The following is a 26,224-nucleotide window of genomic DNA, read 5'->3' on the forward strand; positions in this document are numbered from 1 at the left end:
TAACAGCTGTCGCTGTAAAAAAAAAAAACAGGGCAGAATAATATGGACAAGAAATACAAAATAGATGTAATGCTATTTTGGGCGTCCTCAATTTGCGCACATTTTTGCTTAATTTTTAATCGTGGATACGCACCAAGAAGCTCGATTTTACAAGCTTCTTGAATCGCCCTTTTTTTAAAAGCAAGTCTGGGTTCCAACTGTACCTTGGTGTCCCAACCTTCTCGTCACGTGCTTACGCAAGATATCGTGATGCCAATAGCAATGCCCGCTTCACACGTTTGGAGCGGGCTCGGCACTAGTAGGCAGAGAATAGACGGACGGATGTTGTTCAGAAAAAGTTTATTTTACACTATACAAGAACAAACAATAAAAGTTTCATAATATTCCAGCAATAAGGGCACATACACTTGGGCACATCTATGTACAAGGACAAACACCACTACGCTGCAATAAAGACATTGCTCTAGTATACATGACAATGTTGGCATACATGTACACAAGAACTAATTGTAATTAATGGTATAACGATTAGATAGGTGCAATTAGCATAACTGTTTACAAACGAAATCATGAATAACTACTCAACGAGAGCTGCTTAGCACCACATCATTCGTAAAAAAGAGTTGACGAAAGGCCACAAGCAAAAGCCTGCTTCACACTACTCCGCAGGGGCTTTCTGAGTGATTGTGAATACAAGTGCTATGGCTTTCATGCATGAAATTTTCATTTTCGCAACTTTTTCAATTATTGCGTTTTTCTCAAATACAGATTTTTGCACATTTTGAATTTTGAAACGAGCACTGTGTCGCTAATACTGATTTGATTTTCTTGATCTTTTTTTTTTTGTTCGAATGCTAGGGTATTGAAGTGTGCAAGAAAACCTTGATAAAATGTTCAAGGACATTGTAAAATTTTGAAATTTTCCAGAAATCCCCAGTGAAAATTCAGAGCTAAGAGACTGCGACATAAAAACTTCATAACTTTGTGTAAAACTTAGATACTAGCATGAAATTGCATATTTGCACTATTTGAATATACAGCAATATACAGGTTCGATTATTGCTCTTTTGATGCATTACTTTTCATGCAAGTCACATCCCGAATTCATAAAATAAGAATAGTAACGTTTTTACGGAGTGATGTAAAGAAAATGTAATTACATGTTTTCAATCAGTGCACAAAGCTGAGTATTCCCTGAAAAAAATCATGTCTCTAGGCCTAATACTAATACATTTCACTATCGGGTCCCATGTCCCCTTTCAAAGGCTGTTACAAATTTTTCTCATAAACCTACGATGCATCGAAGCATGCAGTCGCAGTGAGCAGTGGGCTAAGCATGTTCTTTTCATCGTACACATCCAAGTTTTTCCCTGCCTGGGCATATATGTACCAAAAGTTGCGGACTCTTTGACTGGGCACACCGCTAGGTTGCATTTCCTAGCTTTTGGTTGCTCCACGGCCCACTGCCGCCTTCCTGTTTCAATTCTATGTTGCACCCTGTCAGCGTTTCCATTGCTCTGCAAAGCAGCCAGTTCTGACCTGTGCAAACAAACACAGAATATCAGAAGTGCAAATCACTGCCTCAACACTTACTACAGAGAACATGCTTGCTATTTCCTGAAAAATCATGTCTACATGCATGCTGCAATGAGAACACACATTTGAACACTACATAAGACAGAATAGATGAAACACCTCATTTATTGCAGTATTGCAGCCTTGTGCTTCAGCCTAGTCCAATTGGTATGTTAACTACATCCCAATTTTTTGTTATTGTTGTCGAGAGTATCGATGTCGATATGAGGCCACCAAACAGCATCACGCGCATGGGCCTTGCATCGGTTCACACCCTGATGATCCTCGTGAAGTGAATCCAAGACGTCCTTCTGCAGAGCCTCCAGAATCATCAGACGCCCTCCTTTGAGTAGCAGTCCATTGCACACGGTCAGCTCCACTTGGTACTTCCAATACTTGGAAAGGTTTGATGGCACATTGTTTTTTCGAGGCCAACTTTGCCTGCAGTACTTCACGAGGGTAACGCACTCGCCATCCATCATCTGGTGCTGACGAACCGCTTTAAGGCTAACTGGTGAGCCTTGCGTGATGTTGCCGACGGCTTCGCTGACATACAACTTCACTTGGTTTTCTTCTGCTGGAGACGCTGATGTGATGGGGGCTCATGAAAGGGTATCAGCTGTTGCCAGCAGCTTCCCTAAACGTACAATACTATGTACTGGTACCTCATGAGTTTCAGTCGAATCCTTTGGATCCTTGGTGGTAAAGCATCGACATACATAGAACCTAAGCTAACATCCAGCACCCAAGCCAAACGAACTGGAATCTGCGGATACGATGGTCGGGTACAGTGGATGGTAGTTAGCCATGCAGATGTTGGAGGACATCATGTCTTTCAACTTTTGGAAGGCGACCTGCTGGGCCAGTCCCCACGCCCAGTCACTTCTTTTGTTGAGCAGTCCTCAAGTGGGTGTCGTCACCTCTGACAGATGAGGTAAGAACCGCCCCACGTGGTTTGCCATGCCCAATAGTCTGCGGATGCCACTGACGTCGACAGGAGGTTCCATGCTCTTGACAGCGGCAATCTTGTGTGGGTCCGGCGAAATACCGCTGCCGCAGATAACTACGCCGAGGAACTTGACACTTGTGACGCTGAATTGAAATTTTGACTTGTTCAGTGCCAGCCCGGCGTTTCTCAGTCGAGCCAGCACTGATTGGAACCGGCTGTCATGTTCTGCACGGTCGCGGCCAAAAACCAAAACGTCGTCAATCATGTTTACGACGCCGTCTTGACCCTCGAGAATGTAACTCATTTGGCGTTGAAAGTATTCGGGGGGCGGACGTTATCCCGAATGGCAGTCGACGGTAGCAATAACGTACGAATGGTGTTATATATGTTGTTAATTCTTCAGATTCTTCTGCCAGTTTTACTTGATGAAAACTTGATGTAGCGTCAAGCTTCGAGAACACCTGAGCATTACCCAGTAATCCCAAAACTTGGTCTACGGTGGGCAAGATATGGCGCTCACGCAACACTACCTGGTTCAACTTGGTGAGGTCGATGCAGACGCGGTATGAACCGGATGCCTTTGGTACGACGACCATACCGGCACACCACGGTGTAGGCTTTGTCACGCGTCTGATCACGCCCTCCGCTTCAAGTCTATCCAGCTCCGCCTTCACGACGCCGTGTGAAGGGATGGGCACACGCCTTGGGACCAGCAGCGAATAGGGGACAGCATCTGGTTTTAGGCATATAGTGTACGATTCTTGCAGCTCGCCCAAGCCACAGAACAGCTTGTCTGATGCCGCCTGGCTGCCTTGCGTCTCGACCACCAGGTCCACGAACTTGACCACACCCAGCTCTTGGATAGCAGGAAATCCCAGAAGTGGCATGGCCTGTGACCGAAGTACGTAAAGTCGTTGCGTTGCGGACTTGTTCTTCCATTGCAGAGTGGCGGTAAACGTTCCCAGCACGTTCAGCGGTTGTCCCGCCGGTCCTGAAAGCTCCCCTTCCGGCGGCTCAAGATATGGCGGAATTCCAGAAAAAGTACTGGGGACGACTGTGACCTCGACGCCACTGTCAACTTTGAAGCGTAGAGGTATTCCGTCCACTTTTACATCCACGAACTTGGGCTGCTGTTCGCTGTTCGAACCGACAGTACCCAATTCCACAACAAAAAGTTGCTTGCTAGCCGCCCGGCAAACCACTGCGAAATGGCCCTTCCTTCCGCATTTGTTGCAGGTTGCTCGGCGTGCGGGACATTCTGATCGTAAATGTAAGGACCGGCCACAAAATCCACAAGGCGAAGAAACATGCATCCATGGGGCAGCTGCGCTGCGCATCTCTCGCTGCTGTGGGCGGTTCTGCATGACTTTTGCCGCCGCGTCCACGATTATCAACTCGTGATGCGTTATCACTGCTGGCAAACATGCTGCTGAAAAATTTGCCCTTTCCTTCTCTGCGTCTTTTGCTTGACGGACACAAATGCGCGCCACTTCTAACGTAAGCTTAGGATTGTGGCAGAGCTTGTCGGATAGCTTCGTGCCACGAAGGCCAACGATACAACAGTCGCGGACAAGTCGCTCCTCGGTGTCCCGTGAAGAGTAATAGCATCGTTTCACCATGTTTCCCAGTGCTGTGAAGAATGCGTCAGCTGTCTCGCCTGCCTGTTGAACACGTCGGTGGAACCGTGCGCTCTCGAACACCTCGTTGACGGGGCGTAAGAAGTAACCGTCCAGCTTGCCAACGATGACGCTGCACTTTGAATAGTCTTCGTCCCGTACTTGCAATGAACACAAGATGTCCCGTGACCTGGTGCCCATGCAGTATAGCAGCATTCTGAAGCGAACTTCATCGTCCACCGCATGAAGACCCGTTGCAAAACTGCAGTCGTCGTACTGCTGACGCCACCTTTGCCAAGCCGCTGGGTTCTCGAAGTCGAAATGGGGTGGCGGTTGTAAGTTAGGCCCAGCGACCACGGCCACTATGGCCGTGGTCGCTGCAGGTAGCTCGCTGTCCTTGTTCTCGCCCAGAGGCATTTTTACTATGATGCAGATCCCACTTCTGGCACCATGTCGAGAGTATCGATATGACGATGCGACGTTGGGTTGGGCCGGCGACTAACTGCCCCGCCATGTTTATTGATACCATATATATATACACCTGTAACCCCTTAGTGGCGCCGTCTGTTAGTGTGTTAGGGTAAGTGACGCCACCTAGGATCAATACAACAAAATACAACACTACAGTTGTGAGACTAGCCAATGAGGTCAGATTATTAAAAGAGCAGTGACAGAGCATTTGTGCGCCTTTGTTTTTTTGCTTTAGGTCAGAGGTTCGTGGCTCATCATTCATGGCAATAAATACCGATTTGCTCTAATACGAGATGAACGTTTTATAACATGCTCTTATGTTACAACCAGAAGCAGGTTTGGTTTCGAAAAGTATTCCGGAGCCTCGAATGTAGATGGCATACTTGTCAACAAATGCTGTATTGTGTGACCACGAGAGCCTCTGACGTCACTCTCCAGCTGCTGCTATTTTGTCAGCGATGTTTTTTCGTCCCTTGTGTTGAGCACTGCGAGTGCCTATTTTCTTGATCATCAAACTATGTTACTTATCTAAGGCAGCGATGAACAAAGGAGCTGGGAGGAATGTCAAAAATCAGTCAGAGAAAAGAAATCGATTTACTTCGCCAATCTTGCTGGTGGCAGTGATTTTGTTTTTATCTTCGTTCAACTGACGCAACGTTTTCTGCGAGGCTTGGAACAGCAGAAGCATTAGGTGTGCTGAAATATTTTCTCTCAGATCATTTGCAAAGTAGTGGGTTGAAAAGTAACGAAAAAAGTGTAGTAAAATCACCAAATTGGCGCTCTGACAGTGTACATGTGTAACACATAAGTTGCATGATGTACGCTTAACTGATTCGTATGTAGATCGGGCAATCCTGCGTTCGAAAGGCATGCCAATCCCATGTATCATACGTATATGGCCACGTGCATTTCTCATTTTCAGTTTGGTTTCACTCGGTTCTTGCTCACAAAGCCTGTCAGGAATGCTCAGTGCAAACTGTGCCTCATTGTTCAAGAAGTGTGGATTATCAGGCCGGTGTTGCTCCATGTGCTTGCACACCTGGACATGCCAGTCGATAACAAGCTCGTGCACACAATTTCCTTGTGTCCAGACCCTTTAGTGCCTTCTTCAATCCTTCTAGTTCCACAGCACAACTGCTGCTGACCTCATTTGAGTGTAATAGAAGGTCAAAACAAAGGTTTGATCTCTCTGATGCAAATATGCTATACATGTGTAAACAACAAAAACATTTTCTTACCTGCACAAGCTGCAAGTCACATTTTATTGATGGGTCCAGCAGCAAATAGGTAACATACTTTGTGCTGTACCTCAGTGAGTCAGCACGCCTGTGACCTGCGAGCTAGGTGCCAATCCTTGTGAGCGAGTTGCCGGAAATGTTTATGTTCCCACAGCTGAAATGAAGAAGTATATAATTGATAACGCTAATAACTGTGGCAGCTTTTATCTCTCAAAACAACAATATTATTACAAAAGATGGGATAATGAACAGCTCCAAAGATTTCGATCACATCGGGTTGTTTCACGTACATCAATCAGTGCATAGACACCTAGCATTCTGAAGCTTCCATAAAGTATGCCTGCTGCGATTGGAATTCAATCTCACGACCTTTGTGTCTGCAGTAGACCACAGTGGTGGCTACGTAAATCCAGGGTTTGCCTGTAAAGTAATGAGACTAGGTCTCGTAAAATATATTCATAGCTCCTTTTTTTTTATTGGGACATATACTTGCCTATAAGGCGTAACACCGTATAAATGCGTGTAAGGGCAGCACTTTTTTTTCAGGAAATGAGGGCCAATTTTCAGGGTGCAACCCATACACGGAACTTTTTTTTTTGTGAACCAAAAACAACGTACCAGTTAGCGAATGAAGAGCGTTTATTGCGGTATGCCGCGTGTGCGCTAAATCGTCGTCACTCGACAAGTCTTCTAACTCGGAGTCCGAGATGGTGTGTTGCGGAGCACCATCATTCCACAAACAGTCATCTTCGGTGCCATCCAGGCTGTTGGATATCCTGACCTTAAAACTTCGGGACACAATGTCGTCGACACCGAGCTCCACGCCGACAATACCCAACCGAGAACAGTAGCAAGCGGCACCCTCTTCAGCCATCCTGTCGGCGTCTGCTCATCGTTGCCGTTGCGGTTGCCATCCATTCCGTGTAGAGTCTTCGGAATTCAACTTTGAACAGTCGATTCACGCTCACATCCAATGGTTGCAACATTCCTGTGAGGCTGCCTGGAATCACGGCCATGTCTGTGCCGACACGGCGCAGCTCCTCCTTCACCTTATCGGTAAGGTGGCCGCGGAAACTATCCAACACTAAAAGTGAATGTTTGGCCAACAAAGCTACCGGTCTGTTCTGCCAAACACTTTTCACCCAGTCAAGCACCACATCATCGTTCATCCATCCCTTTTCTTGGGCTCTAACTATGATGCCCTTGGAGAATACTTCATTGGGAATTCTTTTCCTTTTCAGAACAACATACGGGGGTAGCTTCCACCTGTTCGCGGTCCCACAAAGCATCACGGTGCAGCGTTGGCGCTCAGTGCCGGTTGTCCGCACGGTGACACTTTTCTTGCCTTTTACTTCGACTGCGTAGTTCTCGGGAGAGTCAAACCACACAGGAGTTTGATCTCGTTGGCTATTTGCGACAACAGATAATTGTGCTCATGGCGCAGGCCGATGACGTGCTTGTGAAAACTAAGCATCTTGTCGGTATAGTCTTCTGGCAGCCGCTGGCACAGCGTGGTCCTTCGTCGAAAGGAGAGTCCCTTCCTTTTTCAGAAACCTTCGCACACAGCCAGCACTAGCCTTGAAATCCCCGGCCGGTACATTTTAGCACGTGCCAAGGCTAGTGCCTTGATGCGCAGCATATCTGTAGTGAGCACAAAACCACTGTTTCTCACCTCAGTCACATAGCGGAGCAACTCCTTTTCCAAATCGGGATACTTGCACTGTTTTCCTCGGAAAGCGCGCTTTTTGATATTGGTGTTCTGCAAGGCTTTCTTCTGAGCGCACCAACGTCGAACACACTACTCGTCAACGTCGAATTTTCTGCCGGCGGCCCGATTCCCGTGCTCGAGAGCAAACTCGATTACCTTCAACTTATAGCCAGCTGTATAGCTATTCAGCTGCTTGCCTATCGTGCCAAAACGAAAACGTCCCGCAGAAAAATAGCTAGAGTCCCAAAGTCATTCAACGGTGCGCAAAACTCGAGCACATGGCAGGCTGAACAGCACAATAACCGAACAGCGCACAAATACCAAAGTTGGTGATGCTAATGCCGATATGGATAGCGCGTTTGTATAGAAGTGTCAGAAGTTAAAGATAAAATCCTGCTTTAACATTTAGTTGGTGGGTGTATGAACACTACTGAAAAAACTTGAAATTTTTAGCCAACTTCATGAACATATTAGCATGAAAAAAAAACAAATTATTCTAATGACGTACCATATGGTGATGATGATAATTGCGTTCTCTAACGCCATATACTGACAACGCCTAGTAGCTCAGACACGCGCGCCATTTGGATTACGTATGGGTCAAGGAAAGTGCGGATGTGGCCCTTACATGCAACTTTTTTATTTTAATATGTGCTTCTTAAAAAAGGGATGTGGCCCTTACACGGGTGCGGCCCTTACACGCGTGTATACGGTATTTTTGTTTGTATGTGTATTAAATGTGCACCATTAGGCCAGTGTTGTGTATGAAGTTCGTGACACTTGTCCGTATTGTACCACTCCAGTGATGCAAGCAGATGCATACCACCTTATATAGACATGTCAAGGGTTACAGACGGCCTTCGCTACAGCGACACAACCAGTTACAACCGGTGCACATACGACAAATTCCACAAGACACTACTTCGCTTCATATTTAGAGATCTGATCAGTACTTATTATTTTCATTCCCAAATTAGTTGTCTTGGATGTCGGTAGATCATTTCAATGCAATTCAAATGCTGCAAAGGCATTCTGAAAGTCAGCTGCCATGACGAGAGGCTATGACAGCCAGGTGCACGGTTGGAACACTACTGGAGACATTATTTTTCTGTCTTCCCAAGGTTTTGCGGCTTGAAGAAGCTTTCCAGCTCTCACATCAGGGCTCTGTCAAAACACGCAAGTTCACTTTTTAGGCCCATTTCTCCATTTCTTGGTGTGGATTACACACGAGAAGATACAGTATGCCCCAATTTGATCAATAAAGATTGCTACATGCATGCATATTGACATTCTCTGCGACTATGCGCGTGTGTGCCGGACAAAGAGAAGGAAAAGCTAGCCCCGTTCGGTCGCTGATTAATCGGTCACCCGGAACTGCTTGGTACAACATATTTTATCTACAGCCTCGTCGATCCGGCGTTTCTTCTCTGCCGTAATAATATTTTTAGCCAAACCCACTCTTAGTTTTTTACAGACAGACCTGCATATAGTAAAAGAAAAATGATACCAATGAAAAAACGACACGAAGACAGCAAAGACGAACAACCTCACAGGACAAGCGCTGGACTTAAAACTGAATGTTTATTGAAGAACTGCAGACACCTGAACACATGAATCAGCATCGCATGTAAAAAGGCCACCTGAGCCAAACACATAAATCAGCATCGTGCGTAAAAAGGCCACCTTAGCCATGTCAAACTTGCGCACCTAGCTGTACAGAGCATGAAACATGTGAAACTGATAAAATTAAACACGAAGCTTACTAGCTATCTGGAAATGCAAATTCTTTCTTTGTGATAAAAACTGAGGGTTCGCTCACACATGACATTTTGCCTTCCTTCCCGATTTCGAAGGCCTCACAGCTCTCGCATTCATTCTTCTTCTACTTTTGCCAATTACGGTCCTTGATTTCGTTATTTCCGTTATATCCAGTTTTATAACATCGAGGTCTGAGTGTACTTCTAATAACATTTCCTATACTTTCTTTGCCATCATTGTCTGTTAGTTCTCATTAGTACCGTTAACGTTGCATCATTGGAAAGCTACCTGGTAGAGATCTGTCCATAAGTCACCGGTGTCCACATGATTTTGATGTCCACAATAATCACACGGTCATTGTCAAGTATCTTAATCCTGGATGTGGTATGTAAGCCTAGACCATTCACATATACTGAATGAGTTGTAGCAAAGGATCAGACGCCACTCAGAAATGGTTGATTTTAGCGAAACGTGCCATCAGCTTTGAACAACAAAAATTATTTCCATACCTGTAGAGACGACTAAAGAACGGATTAAAGGCAAATGCCTATTTTATTCCTTGCATTCCTATCATGGCACTTGGGATACATTAGCATGAATTAGAGGTTATGGAGGGCTTTTGAAGTGTTTTTATATAGTGCCTGTAGATGCCCATTTTTGGCAATTGTGCCTAAAAGCCTATAAGTGCCTATAATAATAATAGTACTAATAATAATAATATTACCTTTCCTTCCAACAAAAAAAAAAGCAGTATATATGGCTACGCCTACCAAAGCCAATCGGAGGCTTGAGGGGCAGAGCCTGACAGGCAGAAAAGAAACCGCACACGTCACATGATGGCAGTTAAAGGCACAATAGAGATGATAAGACAAAATAACATGCACATCAGATTAGAAGCACAGGGCATATAAACTGTAATCATCCCCATAATACAGTAGTTACAAAAATTGAAAGTGAACGAAAAGCAGAAAGTCGGCTATGTTTCACGAACAAAGTGCCACACTAAATGATTGTTCAAAAGTACGCTTGCAAATCGGTGCATATAAAAGAACACGAGATGCACATTGCACGTATAGACAAATACGCGATGCACATTACACGTATAGACAAATACGCCATTGCAGTTTCCTTGATTTCCATTTTGTTTTTATGCAAAAAATGCTAGGGGGCAGAACATTGAAATAGGTTAGAATATAATGTGCTCGTCTCCTAGCTCCATGCCTTGTTTAACATCTTGGTCTCTAATAACGGATTGTTTGCCTTAATGAACGGAAAGTGACGTATGAACGTAAATGTCTATTTTCAAAATCGACGCCTACATGAACCCTATTTAAGCACAAATTTAGCTTTCAAGTGTGGTTTCAAACAGTTATTCATGTCAGGCGGCAGCATTGACCTTTCCAAATATTATGGGGTTCAACCAAGTTCTATTGGTCGGCCAATCAAAACAACCGCTAGCAGTAGTGAAATGGGATCCAGTGGCCAACATACACCACAGAGCTCAAATGGGGTGAGTGGTTGGAAAAGGAGGCGGAGATGTTGAGAAGAGGAAAAGATGCTATTTTTCTAGCCCTATGTGGGAGCACACATCTCAGCGTCTACAGGGCAAGAGAGAGAAGCAAGGAATGGAGAAAGAGAGGAGACTGGTGTCCTTGGAATAGAAGGAATAAAAGAAACACCCCAAAGACCTCAGTGTAGCGGTGTGAAGAGGGCAGGAGGTTCTTCTGTATAGTACCGTATATACTTGCATAATGATCGCACTTGTTTTTCAAAAAAATTGACTCCAACTTCAGGGTGCGATCATCATGCGGGGTAAATTTTCCGTGAAAAAATATTCTGAGCCCCGGAAATGCAAAAAGTCGCTGATCAGAATTGTTACGGTAGCTATCATGAACACAACCAAAACTAAATGTAAATTAAGGCTTACTTCGTAATAAAATGCTTGCATTACGCAGGAGCTACATGCATGGCACACTGCCCTTTTATTTTTTACCTCTCTGACCCCCTAACGTTCATTCAGACTCCGAAGCATCACTTGCGTCAGTGTCGTCTCCGCACGATTCCCTGTCGGAACCGGCAGTGTCCTCACTGTCCCACAGAGGGTCATATTCCATTTCGTCGAGCACGTTGGAAATGCCAGCGACAGTCCATTCCACTGCATGAAGCGTGTCGTCCAGTCGAAACTGGCGCGGAAATCCTTTGTGGCCACGCCCAGCCTCCGGGAAAATATGCACGCCTGCGTCCGTATCATGTCTAATGACACTGCATAACCGTCCTTGCGCATGTCCTTCACGCATTTGAGGACTGCCTTTTCAATGTCAGGGAACTTGCCAGATTTTGGTCCGCGGAAAGCCCATCGCGCGCTGTTAGTAGCCATGAGCATGTTGCACTGTTTTTCCAATATCGTATCCGGATTTCCGCGACGCCAAAATGTCTGCCGGCAGCGCGGTTGCCGTGCTCAAGCACGTAGTCAAGCGGCTTCAGCTCGAATGCGGCAGTAAAGCTCGCATACTGCCCCATGGTGAAATGGCGCTTTAACAGACCATCACAAAGCACACAAAAAAAAACGTGGTCTCAGGAAAAAAAAAACGTTGCTACGGGATGAACACAGGTCGACCAACAGGTGGCCGCCGCTGTAACAGTGCGGAATGTCAAAACAAACATGGTGGGTGACAGAGCGAAGCACTCCTTGGAGCGAAGCCACCGCATTTTTTTTCTTCTTTGCTTCAGTTATGGAGGTTGCGAGTACATCACGCGAGTCAAAACAGTTTCTTCCATCTAAATAAGGAATGCTTTCATTTAAATCAATAAATTTACGGCATTGTGACGTCCCCGCAAACACGGACTGAACCCCGGTCCTTTCAAGATGTTTACGCTCATTTCTAAAACCCACGCATTAAAAAAAAGGAAAAGAAAACCTTCGGTGTAACGAATGGGCATTCCGGAGTGGAGTACCTGGAAGGATTATTTCTACTGTTCTCGCACCCCCCCCCCCCCCCGCGCAAACACGAGGACCGGGCGGCGCCTTGTCGTCTACAGACAGTGTGACAGTGTACCGTGGAAATAATCCGCGCGCACCTTTCAGATTTGTGGCATGGGAGAGCAGCAGAGCACCTTTTGTTGGTTCAGGGAATGCGACCCTGCCGCAGCGCCTGTGCCAGGTCCGACCTGACTTTCCGTCAGCCTCCGTGGCTCCAGGGCTCATTACTGCCTTTTGCGCGGATGGCCAACCGCGGCAATGAATGACGAAGAAGCGGTGGCTACGGAGAATTTCGCGGGAGACACTGAGCTGCATGGAAACGTTGACACTTGGTCTGGACATCGGCTCATCAAGTACCGAAAGCATCGGGACCATTGTTCGCCCGTAATTAAAGCATCTTGGGACAGCTCGCCCATCTCTCTCTCTGAGGCTTGAGTTTGTACATTGTTACTTGCTCGGCTTTGTTTAGGAGAGGGTTTTTTACTGGTGTGGGCCGCGGAGGCGGCCGTCGAAGATGATACACTCCGACTGACAAGAAAATATGCCGCGTCGATAGTGGCGATTGCTTTGGTGCCCCGGTAGGGCGGAGTCGGGCCCTACAAAAAGGGACAACGAGACGATACGAGCGAGTCAGAGAGACGATGCGATGAACTCGAGATGGTAGAGAGACGGAATGGAAAAGGAAGATAACGGTGTGAAGAGATAGCAAGGAGAGTCGATGAGATGATGACTGACGCAGAGATGATATGACGAGGAATGAAAGTTAGAGATGGAAAACGAGGAAGTGAGTGATTGCGGGACGTTATGGAAGAAGATTAAAATGGAAATCGCCAAGAAAGACAACGAAGACGACGAAGACGATGAAGACTGACAACACCGACCATTTGTGAGACGAACTTCACGCACCCTATTTAGATTAACTGTGCGGGAAAGGAGGTGGCGTGTTGAGACATTGCGTGGTTTTATTCATTGATAACTTCATCATTTGTGTCGTCGTGTGTTTTTTCATATGCATACCCTTGTATTGTTACAGTTACTTTCTCTAGGTGCCTGCCCTGTGTCGAACGTCGCGAGTGTCTAAATCATGTGTTATGATTTTGTGTAATGGTTGATGTACGCGGGTATACGATGTTTGCAGTTAGTAATAAATTAAATAAATCAGTAAACAGAAACAGGTCGTTGCGTCTCTTATTTCCCGGCCCCAGCACGAATCCCTGTATGTAAGAAGTGATTGAGACACATAGCCAAGTGGGAACCGGATAGACAAGGGGTTAAGTGGTCTTCCCTCTCTTTGGTAATCGGTGGTGTAACGGGAGACGTCTTAGCATTAACATAGTGACGCTCACTTTCAGATCACAGAAACAATGATACACGCGTCCAGCTAGACTTGGTACATGACATGTCGATGCGGCAAGTTCAGGGTGCGATCATTACGTAGGGAAAAAAAAAGTCGAATTTAGACGACAAAATTCAGGAGTGATCATTATGCGAGTGCTGTCATTACGCGAGTAAATACAGTAGCTGGAAGGTGGTGAATGAATGCGGAACCGTGGTGAGCCATTAAGAAAAAGGAGAGTGTGCATCAGAAGGAAGAAAAACGTGATGTGTATGCGGCTTTTGTTTCGCTTCTAATTTGCTTCTTGATGGGGCCCTCGCCAGGTTACATAAGAAGTTATAGTTAGACACTGGAAGTTGTTTTGTGCCCAATGAAGAGCATTGTACCACAAAAATTTTTTAAACAGGCTCGTCATGGGCCACGAAACCATGTTGCGAGGAGGCAAGGTTGACACCATTGCTACTTGCCCCTTGTAGCTAATGCAAGCTCAATCACCTCTCTGCCATTTTCATTATCAGAGCAGGATGATCACATGTTGCACACGCATCAGCACGTCATGTGCATGCAAGGTCACATGCACACAACGTGTCTGAGGCTGCCCATGCACAATCACCCTTAAAGGAGCACTGAAATCCAATTTCAAGATCAAGATGTGCTCATGATTCGATCGCTTGGTATGCATAGGTCTTCTTGAGCAAATTTAAGCAGCATCCGTCACGTGGAAGTTATTTTAATTCAATGCCAACAGCGCAGAAAAGCTAAGGAGAAAAAACTGAAAATAGACTGCCCTGTGACATCGACACTAGTGCTACGTGTTCAGTGTGATACGTTCCACAAATACCATTCTGAGTGACGATGCCCTAGTAGCAATGTAGCAATGACGTGTACGATCCGAGTGTTTTTATCCTGGCGCCGAAGCGCAGAAACGCACTCGCTCGTCATGTCTGATGTTCGTCGTACTTTAGAAGTGTGGCAGCTTGGGCTAGTTGGTATGACATGACAATTGTTATAGTGCAAGAACAGAACGACACAGACACAAGAAGGACACGAAGGACACGATAGGACTTCTCTCTGTGTCGTCGTACCGGTTTGAATGCTTTCGTGAAATTATCAAAATAGAAACTACCTTTAAAAGAACGGTGAAAAAAAAGAGCATGATTAAACGTGTGCTTGTCGGTCAGCAAGTCTGGGAATCGTGAGCTTCAGTCGTCTAGTTCGAAGCACGGAAAAAGCGCAATGAGGGTGTCTTTTCATATCACGTATGTGTTACACATCAACATGACCACAAGCTATCAAAAGTAGAACAGCGTACAGTCAGATATCATCGCTAACAAGTAAAACGCAGGTATCGTTGAATTTTAGTTCATCTGTAGATTTTGTGTCCACGTAAAAGTGGTAATACCGTGTTGACCGCGAAAGGCTGGGTAGGTGGGGCCATCTGGAGGCGCGAAAAGGAACCTGGCAAGCAGAAAACATATTTTATTTCTCCACTGATGCTCATTCACGATAGCTATATTCCATTGAGCCCTCTTTGTATACCTGAATGCTTTGCACGCCAGGCCACACCAATATAGCTAACTGAGACACACGAGTGAACATGGCTGAAACGTGCATCCTCGGGCAGCTCTGCAGTGCTGCTTGGAACAGCGTCCATTTCGGAATCACTGTTCTGCAAAAGGTCGATCGAAGTAAAAATACTTTGCAACGTCGCGAATCGCAGAGATTCGAAGCTCCAGACTATCGTGTTGAACCCGAGTCGACACTTTGTACGGCGACGACAGCAATGCAGGTGACAAGGCATGATTGAATGTGTCGGCCTAGCAGACGAAATGTTTGCGGGGCAGCTCAGCCTGACATCACTTTTTTCTGTGGAGAAGTGGTCAGCTGTGGTGTGATCTAGAGGTGACCGCAAGGTAGCGCCACTGCTGGTGTTCTTAGCGCTAGAAATGGTGGGATTGCCGGCTGTTTTTTAATAGTGCAAGATCCCAGTAATATAAATCAATAAATGTGATAGTTATTCATCCCTCAGTTGCGTTTTAGGTCGCGAATCGCTGCTACGGGGTCCATAGCTACTCGCTGACGCAAAAATCTTGGCATGAGTAAATTTGTGTCAGTGCTCCTTTAATGTTTTGTCAATTCGGTGCTCTCGGTAGTGTATTTCCTGTTTCTAAGGGACAGATCCCTCAGTTCGTGTACGCTTAGAAAAGCTGGCACGGTTCATGCATCCTTACTGCTCTACACCACGTTGCACCACTGGTACTGCTGTCAGAGACGATTCCCCAAAAGCTTGCAAAGCATCACAAGGGTTGGCGCCGGCACAATGCAGGAACGGCGAGAAGACGAACGCATGCGAAATGCAGGCTGATTAGTGTATAACATCTCGCGACAATTCTAAATTAATAATAAAAATAAAAACACCCCACATTCTATTTGTATGTGTATTATTTCTTTCAGGTTTCGTTCATCTGCTCAAGAATAAATTACACATGTCGCCTCGAATGGTTCTCGCAATCTCACGTGCATGCTCCCAATCAAGTGCTGCTTAAAGTGATGATAATGGCGAAAAAATGGGACATTTCTTATCTGCTTTTATGACTATAGGCAGCATTTAACCAGGACCCGATGAAGAGTGTACGGTGAGAAAAATCAGGGTACCAATGTCTATCTAAAAGAGTGATGTAAGAGAAGGCGCATTTTTTGTCGTACACCACCCATTCCATCTTAGGGCGTACGCTTACGAAAAGGGGAAGCAGCGTTCATCTGGAAATTTCATGTCCTTCTGCGACACGTAGCAATGCAAATATTGGCAGGCGTGATCATGAGCACCCAGCGCATGCATTGCACTTGTCAGCTCTGAAAGCTCAAATCTGGTGAGGGGCCCTGCTCACAGATAGGTTAGAAATGGACACGATTAAACACAGTTAATACAAGACATCTCTCCCTTCTGGTCTTTTAGCGGTCTGCCTATCTGGTCCTGTGCTGCCCTTCTCAGCCATGATGAAAAGAGAGACCCAGGAATGCATTGATTAGACAGTGGACACTAGACTCCCCATGCTAGACAATAAAAGCGGAGACCGTGTTCTGCCAACCGTGCAGCAAATTCATGGTTATGTTCAACCATTGGCACAATTCTTTTGCTTCCTGTTGTTGATACACTGTGCACATGTTCTTATTTAAAATTATGTGAACTTACGAAAAAATTTATTGCGCCTATATTTATGACATTGAAACCCTAAAACCGCAGTTTACTTGCCTGTTTTTGGCGCTTAGAACATGCTTTTTTAGTGTCTCAGAATCCGGTCTCCAGTGATGACTCCTTGGCGAGGTGGCATTTTCTGAAAACTTTCCAAGATCAAGCAGGCTTTCTTCACACAAGATGATCTTCTGAGGACATGATGCGATGGGAACACTATAAAGCAAATCAATGTTTCTTTTGACACAAGTACTTTGTTTCTGCGCAGTATCCTTTGCACTTGGCCCACAGATGACAGAGCTTTTAAAAGGGTTAGGACACTTAAACCATAAGGCTACAAAGAGCCTGCTGTACGCTTCCTCTGTACGCAAGGATGCTGAACGCAAAGTGTTGGACACAGCCACAGCCAGGCTAGATTGCACCTGCATGCTCCCTTTTTACGGCCTTCACATCGGGTGCAGTACATGCTCCTCACCACCGCTGTGAGGGGGGCGCTGCAACCCTGACCTTCCTCCACCGCTCAGTGCAGCGCACGCAACGCTGGCACGAGTTCGAGCACGCTTCTCCACTCACCACACGTTGAAAAACGAGTTGCCTAATCGTTGAAGACGCACAAATGGTTTACGGCATTGCTCATACCTGATGATGCTGGGATTGGACCTATATACCTCTGAAGCATGCACTTTGCTGACAGTGTCACAAGCCCCAAAGTGTGCGCATGATCGTAGCCTCTTTGTGACAGAAAGCACCATATCACACACCTCTTACAAGTTCGTCTGGGTGCACTGAATGCTTTCTTCTGTCACATTCTAGTTGATGCAAAAGAAACACGCCTTTATTCTCTTCTCTCTGTGCATCTCTTGTGATTTTCTTGACACATGTGTGGTGCTCGCTTTCACGATGATATTGGGATGCCTTTTTCTCTTCTTTCAGCAATTGCTGCACCTTCTCGCATTCTGAACGATTGTGCGACACTTGGGAGCGCAATTGTCCTATCATAGCCTGTTATGGACCCGCGTGATGAGCATTGCTGTTTATTGTTTGCGTGCAAACACTTGCTGCTTCTTGTTCAGTGAAACCGTCTTGTGAAGTCGCAACATCGAAATCTGTTTCCTTGGTCTCCGCTTTTCCCTTCCTTGATGTTTGATGTAGGGACAAAGCCCATGAAGCAGGATCTTTGCGAGGTTTCTATGCACTTGAAATCAAGTAGGAAGAACAGTCCTCGAAAAGAGTAGGAGCGGAGTCAGGAATAAGTTTTCTGATGCGAAACGCAGGCACATAATCTACATCGTGCAAGTGTCTACTGCATACGACAGTCGATGTAGACTTGTCGTTAATAATGAAGTTGTCTCTCACAATATTCTTTTGTCACTTGGCGCATAGCTCCGCATTGTTTGGGAAGTGGTGAGAAGAAACGCTGGGTGTTTTCCCCGAATAGAACTCGCAACACGGAACACAGAAACACACTTTCACACAGCTAATATATATCCATGTGCGTAATGTCTGTAGTGAAGGTTGTGCAACTGCCTTCTCGACTCGAGAAATCACTGTAGACTGAACACTGACAAAGCACCGAATGAAATGCAGCCATGGTGAGTGAATCTCAGAATAAAGCAAGCCACACTAAAGATAAAAGGAAACTGACGACAACCTGCTTGTAACACTAAGCCACAAGAGAATTCATACAGATTTTTTATTAGAAAAAAAGCTGCTTACTTGCCGAAAAGTTGCAATGTTGTCAGTTTCTATTTTTAAACATGCTCTTCTACGAACCCGAAGGATAACCCAGAACTAATTTGCACTAGAGTTTCAGTTTCGGAGCAAGCTGGCTTGCGAGCGTAAGCAACTGCGTACTCTGCATTCTTCATGAACCTGGCTTGCAGTACAAAGCAATGCAAAATGGCTTGGGGTCTTCGGAATCATTATGTCCAGGTAGTGATAACACCTTGAAAATGCACACCACCACTCTCTGTACGTGCCGTTCGAAGGGGTTATTCAGCAGCGAAGGCCCTCCCTTGGTTTTTTTTTTTTTTTTTTTTTTTTTTTTTTTTTTTTTCTTTATCTCTATATGCAGGTTTTTTAGCCATTAGATATACAACATATGTACATGCTTCAAAGAGTTGTCAGGCAGCAGACCGCAGCTTTTAGCCCTGAAAACCACTCCAAATGTATTTGGAAAAATACAGAAAAATAGAAAATAGCTAGCTTTTTGCTCGTTATTCTGTGAGCAACTACTCTTAATTGTGATGCCATTGTCCAACGGGACCAAGGGCTAAAATATTTGGTGCGCTCTGCTTGCAGAACAGGTGCAGCATTATTTATCTTTCTCTCTGATCATTACCAGTGCTTTATGCCTCCTGAATTATGCCTCTCATTAGCCGATTCTTCTACATTTTTACTGAGTTGCAGCTTGTATTATCCACGAGCGCATTCATACCTACATTAAGCAGCAAGCCGTCTGGTAAGATTAGTTTTTCTTTTTTTAAAGAAGATGATCCTCCCACTTTTCCCGATTTCTTTAATAATTCCCCTCCCCCTCTCCGTCGACAACCTTCATTCCACGGTTTCACATTGACAAGCACCCCTGTGCCGTGTGCGCGGCGCAGAAAATACAAAGTCAGGGTCGCTGCGCCCCTACCACCGACGGGAGGCGAAACATACTCCGAAACTCTACCACTGTATTTGAGACGGGTGAGAAAAGCCGTGAGGAAAGAAGCGCACGCATGCACTGTCTGCCCGGCCGTGACGCAGCAAGCATGTAAGGTACATTTAAATTTGCTTCCCAAAAGATGCCCAAATGCTCACTTTTGCGATTGAGACCTGTCCATGGCTAGCACAACTGGTGCCGATGTCACTATGCTGGAAGCATAATGAAAGATTTAGTGACATCACACATTACAGTAATGTGTAGAGAGCAATGACCCACAGTGCCACTGCACTAGACCAGCCTACAGGGATCATTGCCCGCAAACCCGCACTTAGAGGACTAGGCATGTTCACCGGTATTTCGCAAAGTGCTTTGCATGGCCACTCGTACCAGCTAAGACGACATACAGCGTGCCCGAATGAAGGTATCTGGATGTTTGGTTACACGTGTGCAAGAGCAGACGCTGCAGCGCTGTGTGGCACAGATTTCTGGGGTGAAGTGACCAAGCTTTTTATAAAGTGATGTCCCTGTGACACCCACAACCATAAACGAAAAGTCATTTACAATATTAATGACATAAGAAATCATTTATCAAGAATTTCTTTTTTTAGCATAGTCATAACGACTCTTGGAGCTATAGCATAAGCTCTAAACAAAAAATTTCAAAGCAATATAGTCTGTTTCTCATCTATTTTACGAAGTGCAAATGAACTTTATACTTAAAACTTTAACATAAAAATATAAACTTTCTCAAGAAACATCTTATGCTTTACGACTTGTATAGGCTGACCAGCTATATCTCACTATAGTCAGTTGCTGGGCTAGTTGGTACGACATCTCGCCTAGGGGAGCACGGATTTGGTTAAGAAAAGAACACAAGACAGGAAGGATGCTCCAAAAATCAGCATTACTTGTATGCTAGGAGTTGGTAGAGTTTGTTGTATGCCTGTGAGCAATGCATTGAAAAAAATGTTTACTTAGATATACCTTACACACTTACGCTTCCATGTTTTCATAACTTGGTTCTTGAGTAATGGCCATTGATTGGATCACCCAGAAAACTCAGTGAGGGTTCTGGTTGTGGTTCCGGTGTTGAGCACTTACGCTGCCTGTATTAGGCTGCTTGTCCACGCAACCACACTCAGTCTGGCATTCTGTGAGAGAAGTGGGCTGTAGATGAGTACAAGGTCTTCCAAATCTAAGGTGAACAACTCATTAGTAACTAAAATGTCTCATTAAGCAATGTAATATGTGATTTAGAAAATTGTTGTGTTTATCGGCACCGTTATTAGACATGACACAATGGACATCTTGAGAGATAACTACAATAAACTTTCTCGTTTTGCAGGCTTCAATACTAACTCATGAGATGTTCCCTTTAAAGGGGCCCTGCGGTACAATTTGAGCATGTCTTTTCCATTGGTGGTTCTGGTGCTGTGAAATTCACCGATACTATTCCAAAAGTGGTAATGCCGAAATTGAAGCTCTTATAACTTTAATTGTTGGGATAGACTACATTGAATTCGGACTGTGGCAATCAATACACATGGGAAATGACGTTATGTGACAGTGACGCAACTGACAACATAGACTGTTTGTTTTTGATTGGCTTGACGCGACAAGTAGCGTGCAAAAGGGCTGCCACAAAAGTGTCGCAGGGCCCCTTTGAATGACCCCATACATAATACGGAGGCTGAAACTAAACAATCAAGGACATAGGAACACAACAGCGCAGCAAAAAACATGTACTCAGTAACAAGTATAGTTGTGGCACTGCTTCTTCAGCACTTGCCACAAAAAAAAAATTGTTTTATAAAAGTGTCGCCCCTTCTGCATTAGGTCTGCTGTTTAGGAGCACCACGCAACAAAACAATAGTGTCTGCATGCACATTAAAAAAGAAACCTATCATTCGAGTCATCAGTTCATCGTTATGTATGAAACATACCCAAGATAAGTTTTAAAGTGCATGCCATGCCACTGCGGCCAGTTGATGATTCATGATCTTACTACAAGGCACAGAAGAAAACCAGGTCGAGCAGACGGAGGCAAGCGCAGTCCTCACCCACTTGTTTTCTTCCACACAGTATACCTATATACTGCCATACCCCTTCTTTTAGTGTAAACAACCAACGACCAGTGATGTCACGAATTTCTATCTACGCTCCTTTCGTGCTCACATGAACGTGAGGCGGCACAAGGCCAGCGTGCATTACTCTTTTGCTGAGTCATGGGCCGACTATGCTTGCCAACATACCACGTTAGATTTTCTCAGCACTTGATGAAACAGCCACTGGACACTATAAGAACGTCTCAAAATAATTAACTGCCATGTGCTAAAGAGACACTAAAGTGTGAAATGATTTCTCCCATATTAGTAAAGTACAATTTCACAATCTCGAAAACACCACTCTTACTACGACATGACAGTATGCGAGAAAGCGTGCAAAAAAAAATGTGGTTGGAGACGCCACCTTGAGATACCTGCACAAACACTGTGACGTGAGAAATTTTGAAGGCTTCTTCTCGTACAAAGGTAGCTTTCAATCTGTAAAAATGAAGTGCGTTGCGATCTGTCGGTGCCTTGGACTTAGCATAAGAAGTTTCAGAAAATTTCCTGGAGCCAATGCTACGAAAATAACGAAAATACATTTTGAAATTTCGTATGTCATGCACAGAGCTTATGGAGTGAAACTTTAAAATTAAACTTAGTCCTTGATTTTCTCCACTAATAATTAACTTGTGGAAATAGAGTTCTCAGAATGCAGTTTATGAATTTAGACCAAGTCACTCTTTCTCTTTAGTTTCCCCTTTAAGCAAACGACGTTTACAGCTGTAATAAGTGGGTTCTTAGCAGCAAAAGTTGCATTTTTGGGTCAGTACTCTTTCAAATTTGCACGAATAACCCGAAGAACTAAAACAAAGCTCCATACAATATAACATGCTGAAGATGCTATAGCGAATGAATTTTTTTTGTCAATAATGCTGTCTGTCATGAAATTCCAAGGCAGGCATGGGACTTCTCTTCTTGTTGCACATCATACGTGCCCATCCGTTGCACAGCACCGCGTTTAAACAAAATGGTCATAGCCAAGTCTTTGGCAAAGAAGCTGCTATTTTTATTTTAAGCTCGTACACCTCTGCACTAAGTGTGCCTGCCTGCTGCTTTACACCAGTGCCGTACCATAAATTTTTTTTGTCTTCTTGGGTGCTCGTTTACAAAACAATGCTCATCAAGTGGCAATCACATTTTTTGGGAAGCCACATGTTGCTTGGGCAATAGGTTGTGAGTCACACTATGAGAGATACCACAACAAAAGGAAAACATGCAATAATTTCAAAAAGCTGGTGTTTTTTCAACACTGGGCAGTACATGGGTCTCGTGTATTTTGCCTCCTATGAAAAGTAGCCGTTACCGCTGGGACCGAACTCGTGTCTTTTGGTCAAGCATCCAAACGCCATAAGCATTAGACCATCAAGGTGGCAGGAGTCTCACCCTGACAAGCACGTCCGGGCTGTCACTCACACGACAAACTCGACAACAATGAGTTGCTCCAGCCCCTCATATCCAAACTCATCAATGCACACTATGCGTGCGTGCCTGCTTCTTTTGCATTTTAAAGGGACACTAAAGCCCAACAACAGTTTATGTCAGAGTGAAAGCTCAATGTATGACGTCTAAAACAAGAGTATTATCAACAGCAGCGCCCTACTTACAAGGAAATTAAGGCAAATGCACGAGAACACATGCACTATGTGTAGGACATTTGCAAAATGGTACTGATTACGTCAGAGTCACCGTCTACAATTCATCACTAGTAATCGAACTAGCTGCATTTTAAAAAATCTTCCGTACATCAAGAGACGTAAAAAAATGCTGCTTGTTTGTTTCTGTTTGATCCAAGGAAAGAAAAATGCCAGTGACTACTATGGCGAATGGCAAGAGTAGTTCAAAAGTTCCATTTTCCCCTGGTTAAATTTGCCAGGTTGTGTCATCTAGCGGGGCCCCTTTGAACCAAGCACATCTGCTATTTCGGAGGTCGTGGCAGGAAAGTGTAGAATGAATGTTGTTGCTGCTGCGGCTCCCGCTACGTTAGCTCTGCTGCTACTAGTATCAGCGGTCGCGCAGTAAAGCCGGGTAACATTATGCACAGAAATAGTGACGTGAAAGTTTCCACTTTGAGGAGGGTCATTTCAAGTGTGCTAATGTGATTTCATTTCAAAATAAGCAGTTTTTAGGCAGAAAAGTAGCACTACGAGGTTTCTAGCCTGTTATTTTAACAATCAACATTGACTTAATATTTGCCTTTAGTGTCCCTTAAAGCGAATTCAAGATATGTTAGAGCATTCCATACGCACCCAAGGTCTGGTTTGAACTCTCAGTCTGCGAGCCAAAGCTGGGCATCTTTGGACGTAGTGACACTTGTGTTGACTTGAGGGATACCTGCACAGTGCACTGCGTCTGGCCGTCACGTGTACTGCGTCCAGTCGTTGCCGAGGCTGCGCATGCTGATGATGTGTTGGGGTGATAATCACACGCTGAATCATGAGGGGATGATAAGAGGAATCAGTCTTGATGGCAAGTTTAGTTCATCACATGTACAGTCAAGAGGACAAGGCCATATGTGGCATGGTTCCCACTATAATGTTAGCAAGTTGTCCATCAGATGCCCTGTTTTATTAATTTGCATGGGTATAAACCAACAATCGAAATTGTCATGACAACAAATTTCAAGATTATGACAAAATACTCGTCTGTAAGAGGCTAATTCTGGTGGGTTAATCAAAGCATGCCTATCACCCAAAGGCTGCCTTGAATTTCTAATTTTTGTCACTTATAATCTACACTATTGAGGCTTATATCAAAACAGATAAATTAAACTCAAATACCTGTGCTCGATGATGTTTTTTTTATGACCACGTAGAGATTAACCTCGTCGCTGCCAGCCACGCACTGCACACACCATCAAATACGCCAGCATTAGCGCCACTGTCAACAAACATGCCTCCAGCTAACACACTAGGTCGTAATACAAACCTGACGCTCCGGCGCAGCTGCTCCACTTTCACGCGCCAGTGAAGCTAGCGCAGCAGCAGGGTACATCGTCGGCACGGCACCGGGCGCCAACAAACGCTTGATCGGAATTCCGAAGCTCGCCGCGTACATAGACTGATAAGCGTCCGAGCTGAAGTGCAATGAACACAGCATGCTCGTCTTTCTCGGTGTCCAGTGACGCCGCCCGGCAGCCCGAACGAAGTCCGTCCAGGCGTTTCTTTGTTGTTCGTCTCGGGGAAACTTGTGAAAACTCACCGGGTCTCCGAATTTGCTAGGGCAGAAGTCTAGCACACAATAGTATAAAGGCATGCCCACTGCGCGGGCCACCGACCGGACGCCTTCAGCACTCAAGCACGCTTAGTGCCGTTGTCAGAGCGTGCTTAGTGCCTTCGCAGGTTCTCCCGAAAATGCGACGCGAAATCAAACCTTGGCGAGTGAAGTAGTAACCAATGCTTTGCCAGCGCACAGAACACCTTTGTACGCACGTTTTGGAGGTGGTGAGCGCACGTCACTACATATCTAGTGTGACGTCACTACAATTTTTGCTGCTTGCTTCTCCTATACTGCTACGTCAGTGTTGCTGCGCAAGCGATGGGCTTCGATCGCGAGAGAGCTTTTAGGTACACGTGAATTAATGTGTTCTACGCGTTTGCTGTGTCCAACCCTTCGAGTGGCGTGTACTTGAATCCTGAAGAACCCATAACAGGTTTGGCATAGCCTTTAAATTTGATGGCAACACCCCTTTACTAGCCGCTCGACTTTGTGAAGTCTCCAAAGCGACAGGGGCTCAACAATGATACTTCGCAAAATCACTCAGGAGCTGCCTCAAGTCGTCGGTTTATTGGCGCATAGATTTCAAACGCGCAAGGAACCTTATGCCTCACATTTGATTTCACAATTTGAATTGACCCTCGCTAATCCTCCTCCCCCGGTGCGAGATAAACGACGTAGGTGCACTGTGTTTGGTGCGTCGGTTTCGGTTTCGCCTGCTAAGTTATCACGATTTCATCACCACGCGGTGGTTATACCAATGGCCGCCTTTCAGAAATTTCAATGTAGCTATAAACCATCCGAAGGCAGGACTTGAATTCGCCCGTTGAACTCAATCAGCCTATTTCCACGTAGATGGTCCCAACGCTAATAGATACGTTGGGATGGGCCAACCATTTAACGTTGGGGCCAACAGCATGAACGACCATGGAGAAACGATGCACGACGATAAATCACGCAGTACATGACGGAAGGAAAAATAGGGTTTTTCCTTCCTCCATTTCTTTCCTCCATGCACTTTGATGCACTTGAAGCGGCACTTTGTCGCTCCCACGACCTACTCTGTGTTCGCTCCACGTTGTGTTCTAGAATATTTTACCACAGATACGACCACAGAACACTTACACGGCACTCTCCCGCTCTATCTCGCAATCGCACTACCCGCTTTTCCGTATTCATGCGGGAAACATCCTTTGCGTGAGGAAAACCCAAACGTTTGTGAGGAAAAGCCAACCTCTTGGGGAGTTTCGCACTTGCCGATTGTTCGGGCTCGATTTCTTCAATGTAGCCATATATTTTCCAATGCAATTACGTGAAAGCATTGCCGCGGTTGAAGGTAGCTCGATAAAAAATATAACTCGATTTAACCCGTTCGACCACTTTGAATTGCCGGCATCTTTTTCATAACACCGTCTGGCAACCATATCGC

General features: G+C 45.2%; 1 protein-coding gene across 1 annotated transcript; it reads right to left on the reverse strand.

The window, feature by feature from the left end:
- Nucleotides 1-322: 322 nt before the first annotated feature.
- Nucleotides 323-26,122, reverse strand: LOC119178266 (uncharacterized). The gene is made up of 6 exons (XM_075887312.1): nt 24,508-26,122; nt 24,360-24,423; nt 23,829-24,008; nt 20,576-20,625; nt 5,850-6,003; nt 323-1,539 (listed from the first exon to the last, which is right to left on the reverse strand). The coding sequence occupies exons 1-5, from the start codon at nt 24,832-24,834 to the stop codon at nt 5,929-5,931; spliced, it is 696 nt and encodes a 231-aa protein (XP_075743427.1). The 5' UTR covers nt 24,835-26,122; the 3' UTR covers nt 323-1,539; nt 5,850-5,928.
- Nucleotides 26,123-26,224: the final 102 nt, after the last annotated feature.

Source organism: Rhipicephalus microplus, chromosome 1 (genome assembly GCF_043290135.1).
Source record: "Rhipicephalus microplus isolate Deutch F79 chromosome 1, USDA_Rmic, whole genome shotgun sequence".
NCBI lineage: Eukaryota > Metazoa > Arthropoda > Arachnida > Ixodida > Ixodidae > Rhipicephalus > Rhipicephalus microplus.